At 43.4% G+C, this 18,325-nt stretch overlaps 1 protein-coding gene across 2 annotated transcripts in view; it reads right to left on the bottom strand.

Moving 5' to 3' along the window:
• INTS8 (integrator complex subunit 8) overlaps window positions 1-18,325 on the bottom strand; it is a 552,137-nt gene that overhangs the window by 466,351 nt on the left and 67,461 nt on the right. For both annotated transcript variants that reach the window (XM_078687009.1, XM_078687008.1), the window contains exon 8: window positions 2,350-2,457. In XM_078687009.1, coding sequence (XP_078543135.1) covers window positions 2,350-2,457 — 108 coding nt within the window. The remainder of the gene's footprint in view (window positions 1-2,349; window positions 2,458-18,325) is intronic.

Below are 18,325 nucleotides of genomic sequence, written 5' to 3'. Positions count from 1 at the left end.
GCATAGTGCCATTCCGTACAAAACACTAACTTAAGTAAAATTTAGGATTCTCTAGCTTGTGCCATCCAGTTTGTCTATTCACAATCGGATATAAATATTAAGAAGGATTACGGTTACATATTAACACGGCTCCCTTCTTCTCTTCCAAGGCGATCCAGCATTCAGATTGCATTTTAATATAAAATGAAACTATCACAATAGGATTGATGCATTTTTTGCAGTGCTTCGATTGTTGCTGTAAACAATTACTTTTAAAAATACTGAAGTCAATGACTCCACATGCCCCAACTATACCACTTTTGGGGATCCCCACACAACTAGGCAGGGTCACTAATAGAAGAATGCGGTGTGGGAAGTTGAAGGAGTGACCACAGTAGGTGCATTCTTCAAAGAGGGTACCCTGATGCCTCATGATGTATTCATTCGTGAACACGGAGTGCCCGACACACTGTTTATTATACACGCAAGTATTTCTCGTTATATATGACTAAACGGGCTCCTAGGGGTGTGGAACCAGCTACGCAAGCATTACTCACAATGCAACATTTGATGGACAATGGTCGACACTTAACGAAATGGATGTACATAGGCATCCGTACAATAGCAGCGGTATTTCTCCAACCCCTTTGTACCAAATGGGATGTAGATATAGGTCGAGTGCTCAGTGATAAGGAATGGTGTGCGATGTTAGAATACCCCAGAAAGGTGTTGAGAAACCCAAAATTCAAGTTTATTCAACTCATGCTCCTGCATAGAGCCTACCTGACACCGTGTAAACTGAGTGCTATGTTTCAAGACGCATCGGATGTGTGCCCAAGCTGTCAATCACCGCCACCGGATCTTCGACGTATGTTGTGGAGTTGACCACGACTGCGACACAACTGGGTAACAGTCTGTGAGATATTAACAGATATAGTTCCAGTGAGAAATAACGACAGGCTGGAATACTGTTTGCTGGGTCTGGGCCCCAAAGGGAAGAAAGGTAGCCCAGTCACGAAATTCAATAATTTGGGACTTATATGGGCCAAACGTAACATTACAATGAAATGGAAAAATGCTAGGTCGCCGTCACTGAAGGACTGGTATGATGAGATGATGCAATGGGGTAGGGCGGAAAGTGCAGAATTAAAAAGAAAAGGAACAGCGTGGGCTGCGCAAGACACCTATATCTATGGAATGGTATATTCTTTTGGAGGAGTTTGGCGCTATGGACATACAAGGGTATTGCTTCTAGAGCGTGTTAAGTTCGGACATAAGAGGTACAGAATATGGGCTACAGTATAGTCTTGTAGTATACAATGGGATGCTGCCAAGGGCCACAATATTGAAACTTTTGTATAAATTGCTATACTGGGTTGGACTGAATATATATGTTTGAAAAAGTTGCTGAGTATCCGGGGAGGGAGGTGGGTGGGGAAGTAAGCGAGTTTGTTCAATTCAAGGTTTAATGCTATGTAGCACGTTGATGCAGTAATCCTCGGATATGGCTCCTCTGCCTGAGGTATGTCCTTACACCACGATCCACAGTGAGGTGAAGGCCCATGGCGATTACAATATGGAGTGATGGGTTTTTATGAGTTCTGTACATACAACTATATGATCCATGAGGTACAATAGAGATTAATGGAATGTGGATACTATTGTTTGATATGTAATATGTACCATTATACTACAACTGTACTGACCAATCTAATAAGTGTTGTGCTGTGCTGATACCTTCTAATAAAAAAATGTTCCCAAAAAAATAATAATACTGCTAATATGGATGCAACTGAAAAATATTACAGTAATCAAAGTTAAACATGACATTATAACTGACCATTGTACTGTGGGATGGCAAATGACAGGGTTTCTCATATATACATTTTAAAAATCAGTTAACACTACTCTTTCCTCAGTTGTAGGCCTAAGATGGACTTCAAAAGACGTTTTTTACAGAAGTTGACAGAAAGCACTGAAGTAAAAAGCAGTTAATCACTAGCAAATTTATTTTTTGCATAATATTATAAAAATAACACTAAGACTGCAATTTTTTTTATTAAAAACTGCAGCAGTCACCCTCCTGACAATACAGATGTCATTGTTTTTATTAAATATCTTTTTAAAACAGCTGTTTGTTGACTTTCATATATGTCATAGTACTAGGGAGTTTGACAAAGGTTGGCTAGGATGGTTCAAGTTACTTACTTGAAAGCGGTTGCCTCTGTTTAATATTCTTCAATCGTTACTTCTCTTCTTCATGAAGTCCACATAAAGTCAACAGTTTGGTTACTGACGACTGCTTTTTTAAGAAACTTAATTTGTTAGATGTAGAAATAACATTAAGAAGTATTTCAAATTTAAAAATACCTTTGAAACAAGCTCTTTTGTTCTGAAGATTTTTTCCCTAGCCTTTTCATAAGCGGAGGAGTCTGAGGAACCCTGCTGGAAGTACATGGTGCCCAAGTCGTAAGAAACCTGTAAAATATATATTTAGGTTATAACAGATTCTTGGTGTTAACACCAAACATATGTTTTACCTAGACTTTTAGAGGAAAGAAAACATACAGTGTAAATCATAACTTTAAGAATAAAAACACTTAATTTACATTAATACAAGGTGTACTTTCCAAAGTCTACATTGTGTTTGCGAGGCCGGTCTAGTGACTCTGGACAAATGCATCCATTGAGCGATTTGACACTGTGGTGACGGGGAACAAATTGGGTGGGTCAAATTATCCTACCATACTTCCGAAAGTGATAAAATGGAGTACTATTCACTTTGACGGCAAGATGCATCAGATACCTGTCAGTAGTGCCAATATAAGGTGAATGCAGACTCTAAATATACACATATTATGTTTTATTCCAGAATTATGGTCACCACAACAAGAGTAATTCCTCTAAACTCAACATTAACAATAAAATAATTGTAATACTGATTGCTGTCAGCAATGCAGTTTGAGAGTGAAAGGGCAGGGATTGCAAGGATTATGGAGAAGAACCTGCAGAGGTATTTGTGGGATCTTTGGTGGAAGAGAGGGTATGAGAGCGGACATTAATATTGAACAGAGCTTGATGGTGGAGAGACAGAGCAATGCAGAAGTAATAATACCTATGGAAAGGCAAGCAAACCCCCACAATGACAGTTTAAGAGGGAGTCTGCAGTGCTCTCCTGTTTGCAGAGCATGAATAACCAACATCACTGAATAAAGTAAGAGGTCCTGCCACAATGATCTAGGGTGAGAGCCAGACAACATCAGAGGTGAGCAAGTGAAACGTGGATTCTATGTCAGGACTCGAGTTGAGGATTATGCTTTCTTCCTTCGTTTTAATGACACCATTTAAAACACGGTAGTAATTTTTAACATTATTAAACTACTTTTTCCATGAACACCAGGAAAAAAAAACGTTCATAAGTCCTTCTACTCCTGCAGCATGGCCCCAACATAGTCCTGTGTCGCTGCTTGCACTCCCTCTTTCTTTGCTGCCCAGCACTAGTTAAGTGGTGTTTCTGTTTACTCTCGTTTTATAAAGATTTTGTCTGCTAATGAATTGATGGTATGTGATTAATTGACTGTGTTAACACTGCAGCACTTATTTTTAAGATCCCTGTACCGTCACAGGACAACTACTGTGCGCCTTACACGACTTTTGTCCAACACTTGACCTCGGTGCAGTCCTCCACCCACTAGAGGGCGCTGCTAGTGGCGTGTCTCTGCAACGCACGTCTCCCACACAGTGGGAATCTGTATTCTCCCATATACATTCAATTTCTTGACGTCCCCTCGGGGTCTGTATTTTGCCTTGTTTTGAATGTCCTGCGGGGTCAGTATATTTCACAACCACTGAAGGCCAGTAGTCAGACACCGTTCCGGGCACCCAGTGGACCCTTCAAAATAGTACAGAGTGCTAGTGTGTCCCCAAGGCTTGCACCCTATAAATAGTGTGCCTCCGGTCCACCCCCAGCACCTGGGCTCCCTCCCAGCACCTCATCTCATACGCTCTGCGTGTACATTATCAGGGCTTCCCTAGCCCATATTACTTGTTCTCAGGTCGTATTCTTGCCACTGGTAACCCCAGGGCATAGCGCAAAGTGCATTTTCACAGCCAGATGGCATACAGTAACCTTGGACTTCTCTCAGACCACCTATGAAGAGGTAAACTCATTGTCTTTCCTTTAGTAGGACGAAGACTTTTACGAGGCAGTAGACGCCTCCATCTACGGGGCAGTGATAAAGCTATGGCTCCACTTAAACAGTACCTCTCCAAGCAGATTGCTCAGGAGTGAACAAAACTTACCAAATCTACCACACCTGAACCAGTTAAGCCCACCCAAGACGCCCCAGGTGATGGGTCCCCACCCCCCAAAAAATGTGAGGAAGAGGTTGACCGTGACACCTTTGCGCACCTCAAGAAGGCCTTCTTGGCGCAGGATCCCCCTCCTGAGGGCCCCGCAGGGACCCCGGAGGCTTATCCCAAGCCCCCCACGGCCAGACATTCCAGACCTGCATGACGGAGATTCCACAGGGAATTTGGATGACGAAGTGGGCACCTCCAGGCCCTGGCACCCAGCTTCGGACCCCGCTCTGGCGATGGACAGCACTTCAAATATGCTGAACATGGATGATATTATCCATCTCAGGTCGGCGGACTGGGTTACAGCTGATAAAGTGGCGAAGTACGGAGCGGACCTCTTCGCAAACCTTTTCAGAAAGATGCCTATAATCGCCTTCGAGCACAGTGCCCACGCCCCACGTTTGAAAGAAAGGTCGCCCTCACTCCAGACAGACTCCAATATGGCCACCTTCTTGGCCAAGTTCATAAAAGAGCCAAAGAAAGGAATAGACCGGTCATGGCGCTCTTGCCAAGACAAGCTTCTGGATGCCATAGGTCCCGTGACCAAAATCTTGGATATGGTGGAAGAAGCCAAAACCTGTGGGTTCCCTCATTCCCCTGGAAGTCTTCTTTGGGGTGGGTGCAGCGCGCAATAATGTTTTATGGGAAACGCCAACTGCGCATTTTCTATGGAGCTTTGTTGCTCCCTACTCATTAAGGTGAACCCAAAGCTGGGGGACCTGGCCACTTCCGAGGCGAGAGCGTTACCCAAGGGGGGTTATTTGGGGATCCTTTTGTGAAGGAACTCGGAAAGTTCATGGCGACTTTCACGTCGCTGGAGAAGGCGCAGTCCAACATTTTTTTTTTTAACAAACTTTATTGAGCGCCACAAAGTAAATTCAATGTGTCATAGCAAGTACAATATGGCATTTTTTTCCCAATCGTATACAAACATCACCTTTGTACAGACTGCTTGTATATGCCAGAGAAATATAAGGCAATCTTTGTGACCGTGAAACAGTAAGTGCATGCGCACAAGATGCAAAAATATCTCTCAGTGTAGTTGTACAGTCTATTTCTAAACAACCCCATTAACGTATAACCCCCCCCCCCCCCACCCTCCCTCCTGGTCTGTCGCCTCTCGTGAAGCACTCAACCTGGTGCGTTTGTGTTTATACCACTTGCTAAGAGTTACTGCTGATGTGCAGGTGTAATGTGAATAGGACCTTTAATAACACAGGATCATGTATCACCTATAATTAGTTATATTACGGGATAGGAGCGATTGGTGTCGGGAGAAGATCTAGCGTTTTAAAACCTTCCAGCATGAGATCACACTGCACAGAAATGGGATGTTTTCCTATACCACGCGCCTCCTCACGCCTAATTGCTGCACTTTCGGCACTGCACCATCGTATCACCTCTTCTTGGCACACGAATAGTGGAGGGCATCTAGGGGATTTCCATCGCATGGTGATCGCTCGTATGGCCAGTATGAGGGCACGCTCCAGGAAGCGCAGTTGAACTTTCAAAGCGCTTGCACGCCTACGGAAACCCAGTAGACACTCCAGAATGTTGTCCTGGATCGGCACATGTGTGACTTCCGCAATTGCATTTCTGACCCTCCCCCAGTAGTCTCGAAGGTGAGGGCAAGCCCATAGCAAGGGCAGTCCAACATAAAGCACATCTTTCCCCCAAGGGTTTTCGTAGGGGGGCGGTCGAGGCAGGGGCAGCTCGACCGCCCGCTTATCCTACCTGCTTCCCCTACCCCACAGGGGACAAGGCTCAGGACGCGGCCAATACTATAACATCCTCCACTTTAACAGCTTCTACCCGACAAGAGGACAGCAGTTCCGAGGTCCTCGATGCTAAGAGGGTCAAGCTGACGGCACCTCTGGAAGAGCTAAGAGTCCTCCCTTCCTCTCGGATAAGGGTAGGTGGCTGTCTGCCACTTTTTCTCCCAACATGGGCCTCTATAACCTCAGATGCATGGGTCTTACAGATGGTGCAGGGCTTCCATATTGAGTTTTATGGTTGCCCTCACCAAACCTCCCGACCGCGTCCCATATGTTTTTCCCAGAGCGGTGCAGCTCTTATCTACAAAGAGGTCTTAGCCCTCCTACAAAAAGGGGCCACCTGCGGTTCAGTCCTACACCCCAATGGTTTTCTGAGTAACCTTTTTCTGGTTGACAAGACCGGCGGCGGTCGCAGAATGGTTACCAACCTCAGAGACTTGAAGGAGTGGCTGGTGTACCGCCACTTCAAGATGGAGGGTATCCACCTTCTAAGAGACGTTTTAACCCCCTCCGACTGGATGGTGCACTTAGATCCGAAGGACGTGAACCTGACAGTTACGGTTTTCCTCCCCTCATCCCCGGTTTCTTCAGTTCATATGGAGCTCCCAGACCTTTGAGTTCGTCACTCTCCCCTTCGGACTGCTGTCAATACCTTGGTGCTTCACAAAGGTCCTCAAGCCGGCAATAGAGTTCCTAGGGGCCCAGGGAATAAGGCAGATTGTTTACCTAAACGACATGCTCCTCCTGGCCCAATGCCCCAAGAAATTGGCTCTGCACCTAAAGACAAAGGTGGACCTCTTACAGGACATGGGGTCCGTAATCAACAAATAGAAGTTGGTTCTTTCTACCGTCCAGAGTGTGACCTTCCTAGGGTTGGTCATAGATTCCACTACATCTTCCCTGAGCCAGTCATCTCAGAAGCTGGTAAAGGTCAGGAACAAGCTGCACCAAAATCTGGCTAAGCCTCACACGTCCCTCTGGCAGATTTCTCATCTGGTGGATCTCCTCTCTGCATCAATTTAGGCAGTCTTTCACTATCGGGCTCTAAAGCGCCTTAAAGTACATCATTTGAGGAAAGGCCTGACATACTCCCAAGTTGGGGTTGCATGATGGAACCATGCATGCAAGTGCATCGCATGACTGGACAACGTGGTTTTTACCATGACCGCGTCTTTACCGCGCATGCCTTCACCACGCAAGCCTTTACAACTAATTTAGTTGTAAAGGCATGATTGGTAAAGGCATATGCATGATAAAGGTTACACCCCATCCCCCTGCCCAGAGCCCTAAAACCCTGCCCTGAAAACAACCCTAACCCCAGCCCTAAAAAAACAGCAGCCCTGCCCAGAAACAGGCCCCAGCCCTAAGAAGATCATGATAACGATGATATTGAAGTCTCAAGTGTGGTTTCTGGTTCTACTGAAACTTCCCAGAGATTTTCCAATCCGACTCACCCTCTTTCCTTGCATTCTGTTGAGCCCGGATCTAGTGCTGCATCAACTGGTAGTGGAAGGATCCTTACAGCTGATAGTGTGACGGATTACAGGCAACGCTGGACGCTCCCACGCTGAATTCCTCCTATCCAGAGCATGGGCGGACAGCACGACCAAATGATATCGTCTTCCAGGACGAGATGGGTGCATTGGTGTCTGCGATGGGGTGTGGATCAAGTCGGCGCGGATGTAGTACAATTGCTTAATTTTCTGTCCAGCCTGGCGGAGAATGGGATGGCCTATTGTTCAATCAGTGCCTTCAGCGGGATATGCCCCCAAACCTATATATCCCTAGATGTAGGTCCCCTAAAGGGATCCTAAAGATCCTCACCGGGACCCTAAAGGTCAAAGCGGGAGTCCATACAGTTTGTGTAGCACACAAATGAATTGGGCACAATGAGGCGTACCCAGAGCTTGGAGAGTTGGTTTAGTACATCATTTTAGAGAAAAGACATACCCCTTTGAAGTTTCTTGGGTCGCTGATTACCAGACCACCCTGTTCCTGTGGTGGCGAGTATATTTATATTAATATTTCTGTTGCACATATGCAGAGTGACTACTAAATAAAGGTCCTGACGAATGCCACTGGATCCCTTTAGGGGACCAATTTAGGGCAGAAACATGTTGACCTACATCTAGGGATATATTGGTTTGATCCCTAGTCCTCTCTTTTTTAACCGTGTCCTTGAGGCCACCCAATAAAGATTTAGTGGACCCAGAGAGACAATTTTAAATCACTACTCTTTTTTGCACTCTGCACCTCATTCACCTCTTTTGAAACGCTCATCTTGAGAAAACACCTCAGCTCCTCCCTTCGGGTAGTGGTAGCCCACACCTCGGTGTGAGGAGGGAACCCATATGATGAAGCATGTCAGCTAACAGTGAGTGAGGGTTCTCATTCTGAAGGGAAATGATCCTCCCTTTCTTTCTTCACAGTTCTTCTGACACTACACAACTTCTAGTTTCCTCTTCCTTTTTTTCACATACAGCCGGCACTCGTTACTCTGTGTGATATTTAGTAATTTATAGGGATTATTACCCCCTGGCTTCATTTTGATCCCCGATGATCCCTTGTGTGTAGAATAAAACTTAATTGAATTGAAACTTAAATTCCCTTAAGAAAGGCCACCAACAGAGAAATGTGGAGATAGCACAGCAGCTCTCACTGACTATGTAAACTACTTTAGTGGTAAAATACCATTTAGAGCCGTCACCTTCTAGAGATTATTAAAAGAAATCAACAGACTCATACGGTATCCTATTTTACAGTAAATTACGGGCAGTATGTTAATATGTCTCCAATTACACCTCTAGAATTTGTTTACCTTTTCGGAGATCCCCTGGGAGGATTGGATTAATGCATTCAAGAAATTTAATTTCGCTTCTGGAAGGGAAGTTGCCCGAACATACAAACCCAGCAACTTTCTTGCAATGATTAGGGGCAGAAGTATTAACAGCTTATCGTACCCTTCCAGAATTGCAACCTGAAGGGGAGAAATTAGTCCACAATTTAGGAGGTCTAATATTAAACTGTGCTTTTACGGGAAACCCCAGTGAATAAATAAGACGACAAATGATGATGCATACATCTGATAAAACGATATCAGAAAAGCTGTTGAGTGCACAAATCCCAAACTGCGAGAACCGTTGGACATACCCGGGGCAAGAAATAACGTCACAAAAAGAAAAAAGATGAAGAAGTCAGGGTATTACAAGCCCAAAAGGAAAGTATAGGTAATGAAGGTGACAATGTATGTGCAATTAAGTTTACAATCACTTAAAATATAATAAACATAGTAACAATGAAAAGGGAAAAAAACTCACTAGGGAACAGAAATCTGAAAACAATTATGGAAGGTGTGGAAGTCATTGGGCGATCGATAAGAACTGTCTTGTACATAATGCAACTCGCATTAAATACCAGAAGTTAGATCATTATGCTAACAAGTCTAAGAGTAGTGAGAACAAACAGAAATATTGTAGTTTGAACACTGTCATAGAAAGAAAAATTATCAGCAGTGAAGATCATGAAAATTACTACTGTGCTTTGACCATTCAAAAATAAAAAGCTCAGAGGGGTTACAAGAAAGATTATGTCCAAAATATGGATTGTGTTCATACAGGGAAAACTTGTGAGAGATCTTAAATGCATTATTAAAGCAGACAATGATGTATTTGAAATACTAAATGAATCGAAAGCGATACAATCCCATAGCTCAATAGGATTGTCAGTACCTGCTAAACCTAGAGAACAAAAACATATACAAGACAAATGTAAGGTTCAAAGGTTATAAGTGGGAAAGGCTAGAGATGACTATCTATTTTGTGGCAGAAACTGAGTTGAGAAACAGGAAATCAAGGGTAGGTACACCATAAAGAAGGGAACACATATTTTGGGTGAGATCCATTAACCTACTTTAGGAATACAAAACGAAGACCATACCCTAAAGAAAAGAATATGTTAGATGAACCTGCTGAAGAGACGGATTCCTGAGTAGAAAGGTACCCCCACAGTGTTTTCAGACAAATTAGGGGAAGTTAAAGGGTTTATGCACAAGATCATATTGCAAAGATGAGCCCAGCAAAAAAAAAAAAAAAAGAAATACAGAAATATTACATTAGCAGCTAGCGAGCAAGTAAAGGAAGACCTATTTAAATTATGTGAAGCAGGCCAGAGGCTGCCCCAAGAAACATTATAGGATTTGGAAGAAATGGGCTGATTATAGGGGCCTATTGCTGGACCCCCCAGCGCCACAAGCCTCTGATACAGATCACGTCTATACTACCCTCATGTGAACTGTCCACTTGTCGCTACCATGCTGCTTTGGCTCCTGTTTCTGGACATTATGAACACCGTGCAGGGAGGGGGGTGGGACCCGGGTGGGGATGCGGGGAGGGGGGTGTTGGATAATGTTGACTGAATTTCTTGAACGCTGTTGCTCTTCTATGCTCACTGTCTTTCTGCAATCTTGGGAGCAGTGTTTCTTTTGTATTCTGTCAACTGCCATAACACTAATAAAATTTGTTCTGGAAATTATGTGAAGCAGGAATTTTAGAGGGATCTGAATGACTTAAACCCCCCACTCCCACACACAAAGGCAGTACGAAAACCGGATAAATATGAGAGTGTGTGTTTTAACCTTTCAGACTTAAATAATTACATTTGGGTAGATGGTCATCTACTCCCACATACTGGAGAAATCTTAGCTACAATAGGAAAAGAAAAATGGTTTTCCAAGACTGACCTAGTAATCATTATCATACCATCAAACAGAATTACATATTGCATCTCATCATCTTCACGTTGTTTACAACATGATTTGAAGCATTTCAGCACAAACACATGCTGTTTGAGTTGGCATCAGCTTCAGCATTTGTTTCAAAGAATGATACAGGATATTTTGGGGAACTCATGTGGCGTGTGAAATTTTCAGACTAACATCTTGGTTTACAGTGAAACAGACAACATGGTAATAGGTTGTGCAACGTTTGGAATAAATTAGAGGTGGAGAGGTTAAAGGTTAGAGCATAAAAAGTGCAGACTTAAACTCTATAGCTGGAGGAAAGTGCCTCTTTTTGACAAGGTCACCATCACTGTTTGCCTGGTAAATGATGTGATTTCGACTGAAAGTGCCCTGGGTTCCTGCTAACCAGGTCCCCAGTGCAAGAGATCTTTCCCAAGACTGTACAATTGTTCCCCCAAAATGCAAAACCTTTAGCACCCTCAGTAACTCCCTGTTAAATGGTACCCTGGCACGTAGGGCCTGGGTTACTAAAGAAGACCCCTAGGAGCTGCTGCACGAATTGTGCCATCCTAAGGGACCCCTCACCAAGTACATGCCAGACTGCCACTGCAGGTTGCGTGTCTTGGTGCAGACAAAAGTGAAACACATGTCACACATCCCTGTCTGCCATATCCCCTACCACTGCATGCAATATTTGTAAGTCACCCCTACAGCAGGCCTAACAACCCTAAGGCAAGGTACTGAATATTCCAAGTGAGGGCATACCTGCATGGGCAGATATGCCCCTGTGCTGGTCAGTCCTATTGCTGCCGGTACAAGTGACCAGAAAAGACATTTTAAAAACACATGATTGCTTCACTGAAAATAGGAATGTTTGGTATAAAACATCTCGTATTGGTAAACCCCAACTGATGCCAGTGATGAATGTACAAATACATGCACCCAGAGGGCACCTTAGAGGTGCCCCCTGAAAACCTACCAGCCCCTGGTGTACTTGTTGACTGGTTTCTGCCAGCCTGCTACCTGAAACACTGTTCTGACCTCTTAGGGTGAGAGCCTTTGCGCCCAGGAGACCCAGAACAAAAGCCTGTCCGGGAAGAGGATGCAACACCCCCTCCTACAGGATGACCTGCTGATTAGCCTCCCTGGGCTGGTGGGCTTCAAAGAAGCCACCGCCTTTGGAATGCAAATCTGGCTCCACTCAAAGGAGAGGAAGCTGCTCCCCTGTCCAGAACCGCCTTAGCACCTGGAACGGTGGGAAAATTTGCTTATCAGGTGGGTGTACCACCTCCAAACAGGTTACTGAAGTGCTTAATTTGGGTCAGGGGTTTCCGGTGCTCGGTACGGGCACTTAATTATTAGCACTGGCTCTAGTGACAGTCCACCACATGGCAGTGCTGTTTCCCTAATTTTGCGATGAGCACAACAGCAGGGTTTACTAAGTCAATTTGCATTAAAGAAGAACATAACCTGCCACTCATGCAGTAACAGCTTTAGATGAACTAGAATCAACTGAATTTTCACACTTGTAGGAGTGCGGTGGTTAGCAGTTCAATTGGTACTGCTATTGGCAGTGCTGGCAGGGGCAATGGGAGGTGCAGGCTACAGTGGACTCGTGAGAAGGCCCTAACACGTACTTTATTTTTATTTTTACAAATTAAGACACTGCCGCTACTGTGAGGTGGACACAAATACTTAGGAATTCTGGGACAAAGTTATGCCCACTTCCCACAGGAAGTGGTCATATAGGAGGCATAATGACCCCCAAGGGTCAGTAGCCCATTGGTTACTACCCTACACTCCCCTAACACCACTAAATTCAGTATTTAGGGGAGTCTGTGGCACCAGAGAAGCAGATCCTGATGAAGAGTTGCCAAAGCAGTAGAGAGCACCTGACCTGGCCACAGACCTGCCGACCTGTCTACTGTTCTCCACCCACTCTGTGCCAAAGTCGACTCATCCTGCAGATGAGTGCATCCAGAATCTGGGAGGGGCCTGCTTTCAATGAAGACTAAGACCTCCTGCGAACAGCGGACCTGTTCAAAAGAAACTCCAAAGAAAAGACTCTGAGACCTCTGGACCCAACATTCAAAGCCATCTCCGCACCCAACGCCTCCTACTAGAGTTTAAGTGCCCCACCGTTGCCAACAAGGTTCCCCAGCACTCCAGATTTTGAGTCCAGCGTTGTCTCACCCCTCGCGGACTCCCCGACGTTGTCTGCAGCCTCTGCACACAGGCCCCCTCGACCGCAACTGCTCCCATTAACGAAACCCAATGCCTAAAGACGCCTCTGCATCCGTCGCTCCCGGGCTGCGGAGAAGAGGGCCCCTGGTGTCCCTATGTCCCTGAGCATAGCAAGTCTTAAACGCCCCTGTTGGTCCACCCCTACTAGTCTCCCAGTCAGAGCGTGCAGCCTCTTTCTGCAGTGACTCCAATAAAACCTATTGGACTCCCAACACTGTTTTGCACCCTGCACCCGGTAGCCCTTGTGACGTGGTGGTGTAATGCTGGTGCTGTCTTGGACCTTGCCCACCACTCACCTTAACTCCCGGAGATTGGTCCTGTAAGTCAATGTACTGTACCTCTTTGTAGAACTTACTATTCCTCCCTTAGAAATACATTGCAGGAATCAAAAATAGCACTTTTTGAACTGAAAAGAATTTATATTTAAAAATGTACTTACCTGAACGATTTTCTTCTGATGCCTAAACATATAGAAATATACTACCTATTGTTGTAAATTGATGTGGGTCTCCTTCTTGAGTTGTGACATCATTTATTAATCATTGTGTGTATTTGCAAATGTCATGCACTCCTCTGCGTTAAGCCGAAGGCTGCTCAACCATACTAACCCCCAATAGAGCACTTTGGGATTGCATAGCAAGCCCTGTCCACTCATAAGGGAACCACTGGACTCTTTATATATCAGATTTTGGATCCACCACATAAGGTGCCAGCTTCCTACAATAGGGTCAGATATTTGCAACATTATTGATAAGGGAATTATTCACTTGTAGAGTATTATTTGAAGATTATTTTAAACTTTTTAGAAAGGACTAAGGGAATATGAGAGCTTTTGAAAAAGAAAAACGTTTGCATGGGATAAGAACTGTCAGCAAAAATTTGACAAAATAAAAAAAAATAGATTGTCGGGGTCTCATCTTGGGGAAAGTTTACTTTAAGATGTAATTATTACCACTGATGCCTTTGCCCATGGTTTAGTGGCCAATGTGATGGAAATCCAGACTCAGGAAGAAATTGCTGTGGCACATGCATAATGTTCCCATGTTTTGGGGTATGAAGTACATTAGAACATATGTGTGAGGCTACCGTTCAAAGTCTATACATTTATAATACATTTGTTAACCTCTAAAGGGACTGGATGGGCTTCTCTCAGTACTGCCATATTGTTAGCAAATTTGGAGAGTAATTCTGTTGTGGAGTTTTTGTCTGGCAAAGAGGATAGACTGGCTGATTTTTTCATCTAGGATTAAGCTACATGGATGGATATTGCATAGCAAAGGAGACGGTAGAAGAACAAGGATGGGTAGCAGTTATCTGCACTATTAGGGTAGTGGTGATTTCAGATGCAATGTGAAAACAACATGTTAAGTAGGATGATAAGTTATACAAAAATGTCCAAATATAGTTGGGATATAGGGGGCACTAGGGAGGCTGCTGGCCAAAACAATAAGAAGGTTTAGAAAACTGTAAGTGCATTAGCAAGTAATTGAGAGAGGATACAAATTGATTCCGCTTAAGATACTGAGAGGCTGTTCAAAAAGGACATCTGGGCCTTAGCGGGATCAAAACAATACTCAAGGGGTTATTCTGGTCGTCTCAAATTGAAGAGGAGACAGAAAAATGAGGTGTAAGACTACAGGGTGTGTAGTTATAGCTACACGGTACCCAAAACAAATGTTCAACTGTTGGAGCCGGTGCAGTATCCGATGGGGGCATGAGCTAAAGTGTCAAAACATTATTATGGGGCAAACTGAGGTTTTAGAAATGCAGAGCAAGTTAGTTTTGATGATGGTTGACTATTTTTCAAAATAGTTTCAGATCAAATCTGAGTATTGTTCCCAATCGTACGGTTTATGGAAATTATGTTTCTTAGCAAGGCATATTCAGAATAATACGTTTCAGATAATTCCTATAATGGTGTGCAGTAGTATTTGGAGGAAATAGATAAGCATTTCAAATCACAAGAGGGCGGTTTTGTATAATTCCAAGGCAAATGGTCTAGTTGAAAATATCAATAGAGTAATCAAGAATCGTATTCAGGCTGCCGTTGTACACCTTGTTCGGAGTTTGTCAACAATATGATACGGGTATAGTGAACAACCATTCAAGGAGGTACAGGCTATAGTCCATATGAATCAAAGAGGAAAAAAAAACAGTACCTGAGCTAACCATAGAGGCTATGTATGGGTAATAAGAGTTAAGTGAATGTTGAAGAAATAAAGAAAAGATGGAGGAAGGTTCAAGAAACAAACGTCATGACCGGAAGTGGTATATGAAGAGAGTGGAGGATAAAGTGGGAGTAATGTAAAAAAAAATACGTTTTTAAATCACCGGGTAGGACTTAAACTAAAGCCAAATTATTAGGAAGTGTAGAAAAAGAAGTGTTACGGTTTGTTATGAGGGAAGGTCAGAGAAACCTGCAACTGGAAATGGTAAGAAGGCGACTGTTAACTGCCCTAGGCTGTTCTTGATGAAACCATGCTGAGGCTCAATACCCGCCACTGACTTTTCTTACAGATCACAAGACAACACACCCAGAAACACACTCAAATGGTTTAAAATAAAAGGTTAAAAATGCAGAAACATTCAACCAAACTGAAGAATGCATAATGTCTGTCATTCATCCTCCTTTCACAAACTCTTTTGAAGCCATCTCACCAATCAAACATACGTCACATAAAACCCATCTCAAAATAGTAGTCAATGACACAGGCTTGAACAGCTCTACATACAAAATCATCAAATGTAAAGCACCAGATGGCTCACAACCCTTGGTTTCACTTCATACTCCATGACACAACTCATTACACCAATCTTAGGTTGCTATTGAAATATTGGATATTCAGCTACCCTCACTAATACTTTCATCCATCCAGTGATATTAAACTCAACCATTTAAGGGTCTAATGCTCCAACATCAGAATTTCCCTTAAAAGATACCAAACAAAGTAACATTGTTAACTTTCATGCCTATTGCTTCAATCTCAAATCTCTATTGTCAGATAATCCCTAAGGAAACTCAAAAACAAAGCCACACCCCAAAAAATGGAATATGTTGGTGTCATAGGGCTCTTTAAAAAATATTGTCCATAACCTTACATTCCAAAACATTTCTCCCTACTAAAATTCCTTCCTTCTGCACATGTCTAGCAGCAATGTATCTTCCATATGTTTTCACTGAGTGATACTTAAATCTCTTCTCATATAACTAGGCCACCAAAAGAAATTAACTGCTTCTACTATAGGTGCTCCCACAAGATCCAAACAGTGTTCAGAATAATATTAATACCAAGCTATCCAAGATGAATGATTTACCTTCCCAGTTCCCCGCGCCTGGACCTCTGACAAACTCTGAAGCTCCTCAAGAAAGGCATCTGTCTCTGAACAGAAGCTTGAATTTATACAAGCAATCAACTACAACTGCCATGATAACCTCTAAAATGGTCTTGAAGATATACGTGAAGCAAAGAGATCCACATTCAGTGGTCTTCCGCTTGTCCTGAAACCTCAGAAATACTTGCCTGAACAACATCTAGTTGCTTGAATCCGCAAAAATATCCTTGAATTCCAAACCTGTACTGTATTCTGCCATGCCCTGATCCTGGCCTTATCTGATAGTCCAGACTGTAATGTCAAAGTTCCTAGGCTAAATCTTCCATCTTCTTTAATTCCGTTCATCCTAAACAATTCAGATAATAAACTACTGACATATAGACCATTCTCAACAACGTAGACTTGTTCCTTCCTTCCACCAAACACTTTAGCACAAAATATTTCTCCTTCTCCATCCAATTTCTACATGTTGTACAAAAGACAGTATTTCCTTCCCACGCAGTCTGACTTGCATAGACTTGATCACCAACTCTATCTAACCTGTTTACGTATATTGCCTTACCATTACAGGCCTGGACATTCTTAATTCATCATAAAACCTCTGTTTTTGCATCGCTGTTCAATCTTACTTAGTGATGATACCATTAATTCCTCCATAGGTAATCTCCTTACAGCCTCTGTAAGACACACATGTAACAACTACTACAATATAGCTTTAATCATTGATGACAACAAGCCTATTGGGAGCCACATCCTTCACCAGAAACCATTTTCTGAATAAAATCTTCCTGAACTCCCTCCGGACTTTTCTTCTATTCCTTGAGGATAGACACAACATGGCTTGTTCCGAATCTACAATGAAACCTAGAAACTCCACTTTCTTCAACAGATCTAAAATTGATTTCTCCATGCTTGGCATATTACCCAGTTTTTCCAACAACTGTCATATTCAGTTTTTGTTTCAAGCCCTGATCCTTAGGCGTCAATAAAAAGCTGTCTATGTAAACTACTAACAGGACTTCACTTAATTCAGTAAAACCTCAGACACAGACGATAAACCAAAAGAGAAAAAAGAATATTGCCAACATCTATTCTTCCCATAAAACCTGCAATACTCAATACAACCACTTAATCCGGAAAGAAGTATATTAAAGTTGGGTCGACCGGCCTGAACCGGCAGGAAAAATTGACTATTTTGATTTGAGCAATCCCCAGTGCGCGATGATCAGAACCTTCACTATGGACCCTTTAATTAACCTGATATCAGTTCTGGATTTTCAACTTTTCTGCTTCGGACTCCATCACTTACCTTCCTTGATTTTACCTTATATTTGATGATTGGCACTACGATAATTTACTGATTAATTGGTTTAAATGTAAATGTAAATGTTTTTGTAATTGTATAGCGTGCAGCTACCCGGACCGGGTCTCCTGGCGCTTGTACTCATACCGCATACCGCTAAGGAACCCTTCCTGGTTTTCCTTGCGAAGTGTCCACTCCTGGGCACCCCCACGGTGAAACCAGGCATCCTCGCGCTGTTGGGGCCGTTGTGGAGATTAAGCAAGCTATTGCCCAGAGTTGCAGCGTGGGACCCATGATTAGAATAGGCACTGAGGCGAGAATATCCGGTCAGATGAATTTTGAGCCCGAGACCCACCGAGGTGGGAATCGAACCCTGGTCCCGGGCCAGAGCCCTGCATCAAGGTCTGCCGCTCTAACCATTGAGCCACACTTCTTTAACTTGGCTGTTCTCAACATTTATCATGTATACTATATTGTTGTCACACATTACCTCTATTGATTTCTTCTGCATGACAATGCATCTGTTCCTAATCTGTTGATCTAGCTATTTTTCCTAGTCTTCATTCCTGTGACCTTTCCATAAGACAATCAGTG

The sequence above is a fragment of the Lissotriton helveticus genome, chromosome 4_1 (genome assembly GCF_964261635.1).
Source record: "Lissotriton helveticus chromosome 4_1, aLisHel1.1, whole genome shotgun sequence".
Lineage (NCBI taxonomy): Eukaryota > Metazoa > Chordata > Amphibia > Caudata > Salamandridae > Lissotriton > Lissotriton helveticus.
The sequence above is the reverse complement of the archived record's forward strand: the minus strand, read 5'-3'. Positions and strand labels throughout refer to the sequence as shown.